This window comes from Ictalurus furcatus, chromosome 7, assembly GCF_023375685.1.
Source record: "Ictalurus furcatus strain D&B chromosome 7, Billie_1.0, whole genome shotgun sequence".
In the NCBI taxonomy this organism is placed as follows: domain Eukaryota; kingdom Metazoa; phylum Chordata; class Actinopteri; order Siluriformes; family Ictaluridae; genus Ictalurus; species Ictalurus furcatus.
This window is the reverse complement of record NC_071261.1, coordinates 11,833,635-11,843,482: the sequence shown is the minus strand read 5'-3', so window position 1 is coordinate 11,843,482 and position 9,848 is coordinate 11,833,635. Positions and strand designations below refer to the sequence as shown.

At 42.1% G+C, this 9,848-nt stretch overlaps 1 protein-coding gene across 1 annotated transcript; it reads left to right on the top strand.

Moving 5' to 3' along the window:
* Positions 1–225: 225 nt before the first annotated feature.
* Positions 226–9,739, top strand: miga1 (mitoguardin 1). Its single transcript, XM_053628412.1, is given in 18 exon segments — positions 226–365; positions 645–901; positions 1,069–1,214; positions 1,365–1,560; positions 1,704–1,828; positions 2,751–2,868; positions 2,960–3,096; positions 3,193–3,310; positions 3,423–3,523; positions 3,595–3,704; positions 4,964–5,036; positions 5,136–5,222; positions 5,305–5,403; positions 5,493–5,627; positions 5,712–5,765; positions 6,151–6,267; positions 6,348–6,485; positions 6,487–9,739. Coding segments are annotated over 16 exon segments (1,788 nt in total). The 5' UTR covers positions 226–365; positions 645–901; positions 1,069–1,115; the 3' UTR covers positions 6,568–9,739.
* Positions 9,740–9,848: the final 109 nt, after the last annotated feature.

Here is a 9,848-nt window from a genome sequence, read left to right as displayed (position 1 = left end):
TTAAGGGTTTAGGATGTTGATATCCTGCAAATCCCGCATTCTTTACATTTTAAAAATATATATATCTTTTTAGATTTTATATCTTACTTGTTCGCTTGTCATTTAAACAGTGTTTATTTATTTATTTATTTTCTTTGTTATTCGACTTTTATTTTGAAAGACCTGACGCTTGACCTGTGAAAGACCTGTATTTTTTCCTCCCCAAACGACGCCATATTGAATATCGAGGGCACATACTTAGCACTACCGAAGCCTATATGTAGTGCACTTGTGTAGAGTGTAGAACGTTATTTGGGATTGTGCCATCTCCAGCACTCTTTCTCGAGTGCACAGATGGCTTAAAAAAGACGACTAGAGCACTAAACGTAAGAAGAACGATTTGTTTGATGTTTTTGCTTAAGAAAATACATAATTAATAACTCGATAATGCGATAACAATAAAACTAACATTTCTACATGAACATAAGACATGAAATATGGTGGCGCTGATAGCTAGCTGGCTAATTTGTAGCTGACGGGTTTTTATTTATTTAAAATTTACCCTCTTCATTCAAGTTATTACTAGCTAAGCTAAAATGAAGTAACATTATTATTATTATTATTATTATGATTATTATTAATAATTATATTTAAAATCTGCACAGATTCGTGATTGCTCTCCTCCAATGCGCCACCGGCTAAATCCCAAACGCCTCCTTATTCCCTATATATGTGCACTAAACGGCGCGTGCATGTAACGGTTTCTACACTATAACAAGGGCACTAAAATTCCAACATGGCGCCGTTTGAAACACAGCTTGAGCTTCCTGCGTATAAGGAGAAAGAACATGGTGAATGAAGTGAGTTCTTTGGGTTGAAACGTGATTACAGAAGTTCATCACCACACCTGCAGTGGAAACATGTAAGACACGTTTGTGACAGAGTTAATGCAGCTGACAAGTAATGGAAGTGTACGGCTGTCCATGAGACTGGAGGCAAAAATGTTGATGTATACATAATACATACATGTTGTGTGTGTGTATATAGTGAGAGATTTTAACGTTTTGCATGTTTCGTGCGCGTCCTTAGGTCGAGCCAGAGCCGAGGAACATCGACGATGGTGTGAACATGGCAGCATGGCGGAGGACGTGCTTAGAGACGCCTCGCTGTCCTTAAAGACGGCCGTCCTGCGTGCGGCGGACCTTCCTCTGTCCGTCTTTTCCTCCCTTCCACAGGTGAGAAGCTCTCGTGCACGTAGGTGTAGGAGTAGGATCTTCTTCCTTTTCGGTTCCTCTGTGTCTCACTCTCTCTCTCTCTCTCTCTCTCTCTCTCTCTCTTTCTCCCTCTCTCTTTCTCTCTCTCTTTCTCTCTCTCTCTTTGAGCAGGTGAGCCTGAGCTCTGGCACCAAGAAGCTCGTGGCGGTTGCAGCATTCGGCGCCTTCTCTGTCCTCTTCCTCGCCCGTCGCTTCAGGAGGCGGAAAGGGAAGAAAAAAGTGCTGCAGGAGCAGAAGAGGTCTGACTTCCTCTCCACGCTTCCCCCACTGAAAGGTAGCAGCTGCGTTGTGCCACCTTCACACCGCGGTAATTATCGTTCGTAACCTCCCGAAGACGATTCCTCGGTCTCAGAAATGCTTACCTTTACCTCCAGCGCCTCGAATACTAGTTAATCACATTCACAGGATTTCTCCTCACAAGGTTTTCTTTAAACACGCATCTTCTTCCAGATGCTGCTTGCACCCGTCCGAACCTCAGTTTGTCTCTGAACTCGAAGAGCAGCTTTTCCCGTCACGCGGCGTCTAACGGTGGCTTGCAGAGCAAACTTTCCGGCTCCCTGCAGAGTCTGACCTCGGTAAAACATCTTCTCTTCGTGTGTTTTTCTCGTATCTATTTGCACGACACTTTCTCCTGTTCAGTTACGAGCGCTTGACCTCTTCACTTTCCCATAAAACAAGCTCTCGTTCGCACAAAAAATGCACACACGCAACGCTCTTGCATTCGCACACAAAAAACAAAGCTTTCATGTGAAACGTTCCACGAAATGCTCTCGTTCCTACAAAATCATCTCGCACTCCAACGTTCACTCGTTCACGTTCAATTAAAAGTGGTCATATTCTCACAAAACTCTCACCTTCCACAAAAAACGCCCCCGCATTCCTCTCCTCCCAAATTTTTTTTTCCACATGAACACATGCACTCGCATCCCAACAAAACATGCTCACATCACCATGAACCATGCTTGTGTTCCACAAACGCACTCGCATTCATATAAAATAAACTTGCATTCACACATAATGCTCTCATTTTCTCACAAAACACTCGCATTCCCACAAAACATTCACACAAAACTTTCTCGTGTTCAATTAAAGCTTCTCGCGTTCACACAAAACGGTCTCTCTTTGTCCCAAAACACTCTCACATTCACACAAAACGCTGTCACATTCACTCAAAGCTCTCACACAGAAAACACTCTGGCATTCGCAAAAATGCACTCACATTCACACAAAACGGTCTCTCTTTGAAACAAAACGCTCTCTCTTTCATACAAAACACGTAATGCTCTCACACAAAAAGCTCTTGCTTTCACAACAACCCACACACATTAACAAGCAGCACTCTCACATTCACAGAATTGCCTCATGCATTTTTTGTGTTTGTTGTGTTTGTTTTTTTTAATTGAATGAAAACCAATATTATGCCACAATGTATTGAGGTACAGATATCACACCAGGTTGTTCCATCACCACGTGGTTTTAAATATCCGTTTCTCTCAGGTGAAGAGCGTGAACTCTTGCAGCGAGGGCACCAACGAATCGGCTTGCTGGGATGGAATGGACGACGGCGGCGATCTACGCAACATCGCCACGACTCCAGAAAACCTCTACATGATTGGTAAATGTGTTTTATTCCTCTTATACCGCAGCAATTTCCCAACAGTTTAGTATTGCGGAACGTTCAAGGTTCTTGAATCTTACACACTCAGGTATGGAGCTGTTCGAGGAGGCCCTGCGACGCTGGGAAGAGGCGCTAAATTTCCGCAGCCGGCTGGCCGACGACGAGGCCGAGTGCTCTTCTGTAAAACTGGGAGCCGGAGACGCTATCGCAGAGGAGACCGTAGAGGTAAGCGACCTATATAGATGTGGTTTACGCGTTATCGCAGCGGTTCAGCTGCATGCGGTTGTAGGCGCTCACGGCTTGTGTCACGTTTTCAAACAGGACATCATCAGCGGTGAGTTCATCCGTAAGCTGGAGTCTCTGCTGCAGAGGGCGTACAGACTCCAGGAGGAGTTCGAAGGAGCGCTGGGGTTCACGGCGCCGTCTTCGCACCACAGCAGTGAGTCGATACCTACAGAAATGCAGGAAGGACCTCGGTTTTTTTTTTCCCCCAGTACTGAGCATTGGTGCTGTTAACGGGGTGTGAAATCTAACGCTTGTCTGTCTGGTAGTGAAGCACACGGAAGGCTCTGTGAGGGAGGATTTGGATGACTCGTGTTGGAGAGACACCGTGAGCATCGGCTCCACCGACTCGTTCGTGTCTGCTGCAGAGGTGAGCGTCGTCAGAATTCGTTTCTGTAGCCATGTTGTCCTCGAAAACTGATTTGTTCCTGTCTTTCTCAGCTGTCTGAGCATAAGAGTGCCTTGGGTCTCAGCTCTCTCTGTCGTTACCCGTTCTACGAGGAGGCTCTGCAGATGGCCGAGGACGGGAAAATATCCTGTAGAGTTCTCCGGTGAGACCCAGAACCAGGATCGCACGAGAGACAGTTGATCTAATGCCTCATTCGAACAAAATGCTCACCGGAAATGCTCGTTTAGTTAGTTTTACATTGTTAGAAATGTACATAAAAATGCTCATCTTTCCTAGTTTGACCTAGTTCTCACTTTGTAGAGTTTTCCGTGCGAGAGGTAAAACTGTGCACTGTGTAAAAGTGTATGCGAGTGCGTTCTGTGGAAATGCGAGAGTGTTTTGTATGTTTTAGAGGAATGAAGGTTTGTAACTGCGAGTATATTGTGGAAATGCGAGAGTGCTTTCTGTGAATGCGAGAGTGTTTCGTAGGATTGCAAGTACATTTTGTGTGAATGCGAGTGTGTTTTTGTAGGAATGCGAGTGCTTTTTGTGGGAATCGGAGCATTTTGTGTAAACGTGAGGGTGCTTTCTGTGAATGTGAGTGTTTTGTAGTTATACAAGTTCATTTTGTGTGAATGTGAGAGTGCTTCATAGGAATGCAAGTGCTTTGAATGGGAACGCAAGCAATTTTTGTGGGAATCTGAGCGTTTTGTGTAAATGCGAGTGTGTTTTGCGTGAATACAAGTGCATTTCGAATGCGATTAATTTTGAATGAAAGTAAGAATTTTTTTAGAATGAGGTTGCTTTTTATGCGAATGCAAGGGTTTTTGTGAGCTCTTCTTTTGTTTTGTTGCAAATGCGAGTGTGCTTTTGTGAATACGAGAGCGTTTAGCAGGAATGCAGTTGTATTTTGTGGGAATGTGAAAATTTTTTTGAGGGGGGAGGCAAGAGCATTTTGATTGAATATGAGAGCATCTTTGTGGGAATGTAAGCGGTTTCAGATTAAATCAGATACCATATTGGGAATATGAGGACATTTTTGGAGATGCGAGAGTTTTTGTGTAAAAGCGTTTTGTTTTTGTTTTTTAATTTAATGAATGCGAGAGCATGGGAATGTGAGGACATTATTTGGGGGAATCTGAGAGAATTTTTCAATATGTGAGAGACTTTTGTTCATATGTGAAAGGCAAACTAGAGAATGTGAGTGTGTATTTGTAGGAATTTTAAATGGTAAAGTTCGATTAGTATAGTAATTTTTGTGTCTACGTTTATTGTATTCATTTTATTAATTTTGAAACTGCTGTTCTGCGTGATTGACAGATGCCGACTTTGTATGATTGAACTCTTTACACGATGATCCGCTAATTCTTTACTGTTTTTTTTTTTTCTTCTTCTTCTTTTTTCTTTCTTCATCTAATTAAGAACCGAGATGCTTGAATGCCTTGGAGACACAGATTTCCTCGCCAAGCTGCACTGCATCCGCCAGGCTTGTCAGGTACAACAACGTTTTCTCCGATCTACTTAACTAATCCACTTAAAATGGCTTTCTAGAGGCACCCAGTCAGGCTGTGTAATGAATTGCTGCTCTGTTAAGGTCATTCTCCAAGAAATATCGACTCGGAAGTTTCTGGCTGACACGGGGAAAAAGATCTTGTCCTCAATAATTGTGAAAGCCAGCAAGGTGAGTGTTTTTGTTTTAATCTATTACTCTGATTGACGTTCAGTAGATCTATACCTGCTGAGATAATGTTTGGGCTTGGCAGAACCCTAAGAGATTTGAGGAAGTTTATGAAGAGATGATTGGCTTCCTAGAGCAGAGGGAGCATTGGGAGAACACCGAGGCTGAGCTCTCTACGAGAGGGGTAAGTCATTTCTCTTTATTAAAGACTCGTTAAATAGAGCAACTTAACATCATTTTCAGTGGGTTTTTTGTTGTTGTTGTTGTTTTTAGGTTAAGCATTTAAACTTCTACGACATCGTCCTCGACTTTATCCTAATGGATTCTTTTGAGGATCTGGAGAATCCGCCCATGTCCATTACGAATGTCGTTAACAACCGCTGGCTTAACAGCGCCTTCAAAGAAACCGTACGTCAAAAAGATTTGTGTGCATTCACCTCCAGGTGCGCTTCATGGGCTAGCTCAGCTTATTAATGTGTTTTCTCCCTGCAGGCGGTGGCATCGAGCTGCTGGTCTGTTCTAAAGCAGAAGCGACAACATGTGAAGGTACGGTTTCTGAGAACACTGCTAGTCATGCTAGCTGTCCGGCTTAGTAGGGGAATCGGTCCCTCTGGGATTTAGCGATCGCGGAAATGGACGCAAAATTAAGGAAACTCCGCAATATCCGGAGGTTTGGGCCAAGATGCGTCATGTGACATCATCACAATGCATCATGTGATGATATGTCATCGCGACACATGTTCAGCCAAAGCCCTCTTCCATTCATGTCAAACAAGAACACGGCTAAAAGGTCTCATTTACCAACAAACATCAGTGCGAAACATTTCCCAGCCAATGGGAAGCTGGCCATGAACTCCACAACAGTGCTGTCTTTGACATTTTTGTAAACAAATTAGTGGCTTAACAAATTTTTTTGTTGTTGCTTTTTCAGGATCAGGATGGCTTTATCGCTCACTTCTACATGGTGTGTGAGCACATCAGCCCAGAGTTAGCGTGGGGTTTCCTGGGGCCTAAAAGCTCCCTGCATGACTTCTGCTGCTTCTTCAAGGTGCGATGTTTAGACAGTACGTTTTGGCTCTACGCCAAATTTCAACGTCACGCTTTTAACGTTTGGTTCTGTTCCCACAGGAGCAGGTGCTGCTCTTCCTGAAGGACATCTTTGATCTGGAGAAGGTGCGTTACTCCAGCGTGGACACTCTGGCTGAAGACGTACTGCACCTGCTGCACTACCGAGCTGAGTTGCTCCTGAGCTACTCGGGCTCTGACTGTGCCCCACCACGCTAACGGCTGCGTCGGCACAACGCCCCGACTGATGTCCGGCGCCCTGCCTGAGACCTGGGTGCAGTGAGCGTCTCTCCAGCAATTCATAATTTCATCCGTCCTTGAAGAACAACATGTTCTCACAATCAGTGCATTGTTTTTGACTTGTCTGTATCGATAAAGGTCGAAGTGTAGCATGTAACGGAGTGAAACTGTTAGTATGTGCTGCTCTATTTAGAGTGATCACACTTGGTATTTACATGAATTATTTATTTTATATCTGTTTTTATTCTTGAAATGATTGCCAACGAATAGGTCCCAAAACGTGACTGAATGAGTGCTGGGAATTGGATTGAATGTTCTTCGAAAAGGCCCTACCTCTGGCTAGAATTGTCCTAAATCAATACCCCCTTATTGCTTTTGATGGATGAACCAGAAATTTGGGCTTTTAAGAGTGTCGTCCCCCCCCCAAGACTGCGTAATGTACAGCAGTGGAGGACATTATATCATTGTTACAACAATAAGCTTTATTGATAGCACCTTTATCGTGTTCTCAAGTTTGAAGTAAATGTTGGATGTGGGTTTTTTTTCTTTTTTTTATTGAAAATTTTAACAAATTTTAGCACAGATCGTTCTTTAATCCTGACTTGACTGCGTGACTGTCATTGTGTCAAAAGGGGTGGAGCTTAAGTTAAATCAGCCACTTGCAAACTTGATCATATGACATAACTACTAGCTTCTTTTTCCTTTACAGGTGCATCTAAAAAAAAAAAAAAATTATATTGTGGTGAAAGTAATTTTTTTTTCCTGTAATTTAATTCAAAAAGTGGAACTTTTATATATTCTAGATTTATTACACAAAGTGAAATATTTCAAGCCTTTTTAAAAAAAAATTTAATCTTGATTACGGCTTACAGCTCACTAAAATTAAAAATCGAATATTTCAAGATATTAGAATAAATAATTTATAATACAGTAATGTCGACCTGAGAAGAGCTCTAATCAGCTGATTAATTCAGAACACCTGCAAAGGTTTCCTGAGCCTTTAATCTCTCAGTCTGGTTCAGTACACACAACCACAATCACGGGGAAGATGAAACTCAATGTGTTTCATTTGGAAATCAAGGTCCCAGAGTCTGGAGGAAGAGTGGAGAGGCACTCTTGAAGTCCAGTGTGAAGTTTCCACAGTCAGTGATGATTTGGGGGGTCATGTCCTCTGCTGGTGTTGGTCCACTGTGTTTTCTCAAGTCGAGAGTCGATGCAGCGTCTACCAGGAGATTTTAGAACACTTCATGCTTCCATCTGCTGATGAGCTTTATGGAGATGTTGATTTCCTTTTCCAGCAGGACTCTGCACCTGTCCACAGTGTCAAAACTACTAGTAACTGGTTTGCTGAGCATGGTATTACTGTGCTTGATTGGCCAGCCAACTCACCTGACCTGAACCCCACAGAGAAACTACGAGAGACACCAGACCCAACAATACAGTCGAGCTGAAGGCCGCTATCAAAGCAACCTGGGCTTCCCGAACACCTCAGCAGTGCCACAGGCTGACTGCCTCCATGCCACGCCGCATTGATGCAGTAATTCCTGCAACAGGAGCCCCGACCAAGTGTCGAGTGCATAAATTAACATACTTTTCAGAAGGTTGACATTTCTGTATTATAAATTCTTTATCCTAATATTTTGAGATACTGGTTTACACTCACATTTAGCAACCTCAACATTATTTCAGCTACCTAGTTAATCTTACCCGTCACTAGCTTGCTAATTAGTACTAGCTAACTAATAATGATGGTCATTAAAATCGGGAGTTGATTAGATAATGTTTGTTAAATTACCGTGGTGAAGTTCTATACTCAGATTTATGATTAACTGATCAAAACAATTTAATCTAAGCTCCACCTTTGTTAATACATTAATGCCAGAATGTGAGCTTAAACTGCCTGTTCGGTTGTTAAGCTAAATGCTAAATATTTATGCTAAAAGAACTTGGATGTATTTTGTCTAAGTATCAAATTATTTTTCTGTAAAAACTGTCCAAAGGTTGTGCTGCTACAATGTCAAATTTATGAGTTAATAAATGGCCAATGGAAAGTGTTTCAACGGTGAGAACAACTATTATGAAGCAAAATTTTATAACTTAAGTTTTGTTGTTTGGCACGGTACCTAAAACTGATGTGAAATGTGTTTAAGGAAGTTTTATGTAACACTTAATGCTGAATTCCAGTACTACTTTTGGGTCCTACACACCATGCATTTTTCTGATTCATTCTTTGGGCATGAGCTGAGATCGTTAGCCATTATGTGAGGTGCTTACCGGCGACCATTTTGGTTCCATTTTAACCAAAGTCATCCAATGACAGTCATCTAAAATACACCAAAAACAGGACAGCTACAAATTTAACAATTAATATTAATGCACTTGTTCTAATAAGGTATTGTTTCTATAGTAAGAAGTCATTCACTGGGACTTGTATGGCTGACAATGTACACAATCTAAGGCTAATAGTAAACGGAAGGTAGAAACATCATGTATAATAATTAACTGATATGGTGAAGCTTTATGTGAGGAAATGTTTATTTAAGATCTGCGGAAGGAGTGTCAGTGTTTGTCTGTAAGGTTTCTGCCATGGGACACTTCAGAACAGAGGACTTTGCACTTTCAGGTTTATTGGTAAAAAATATGTTGCCTGGACACATCCTCAGAAATTAATGTGATGCGTCTGCGTGGTGCCAGCGTCATATTTCCAGAGCCAGTAGTGTGCGGAGTCTGCATGTTCTACCCGTGCTACGGGGGTTTCCTCCCCAAGTCCAAAGACATGCATGGTAGGCTGCTTGGCATGTCCAAAGTGTCTGGAGTGTATGAATGGGTGTGTGAATGTGTATGTGAGTGGATTGGGATTTGTACCTCGTCCAGGGTGTACCCCGCCTTGTGCCAGATGCTCCCTGGGATAGGCTCCAGGTTCCTCACAACCCTGTAGGATAAGCGGTATAGAAAATGTATGGATGGAGGACGCAAAGTATATCTGCATCCGTATCACTGCTGCAAGATAAGTGATAACAGGAACTTTTCTCACAGATGTTCCAGAACATTAAATGTAACTATAAAGGGATAGAAGTTATGATGTGTTGTTTATTTAATTTTTTTTTAACAAATTATTGTTGGTGGCAGTTGGTATAAGAGGAATAAAACACTTCAGGATGTGCTTTTTTTTTAAACAGAAAAACAATAAACCTGTTTTTTGTTTTTTTTTTAAACAGTAACTCTGTTTCATCACACCACCCTGACATTCAGTGCGTTTACATGGACAACAATAATCCACTATTAACCCGATTAAGACAATACTCTGATTAAGAAACTACCATG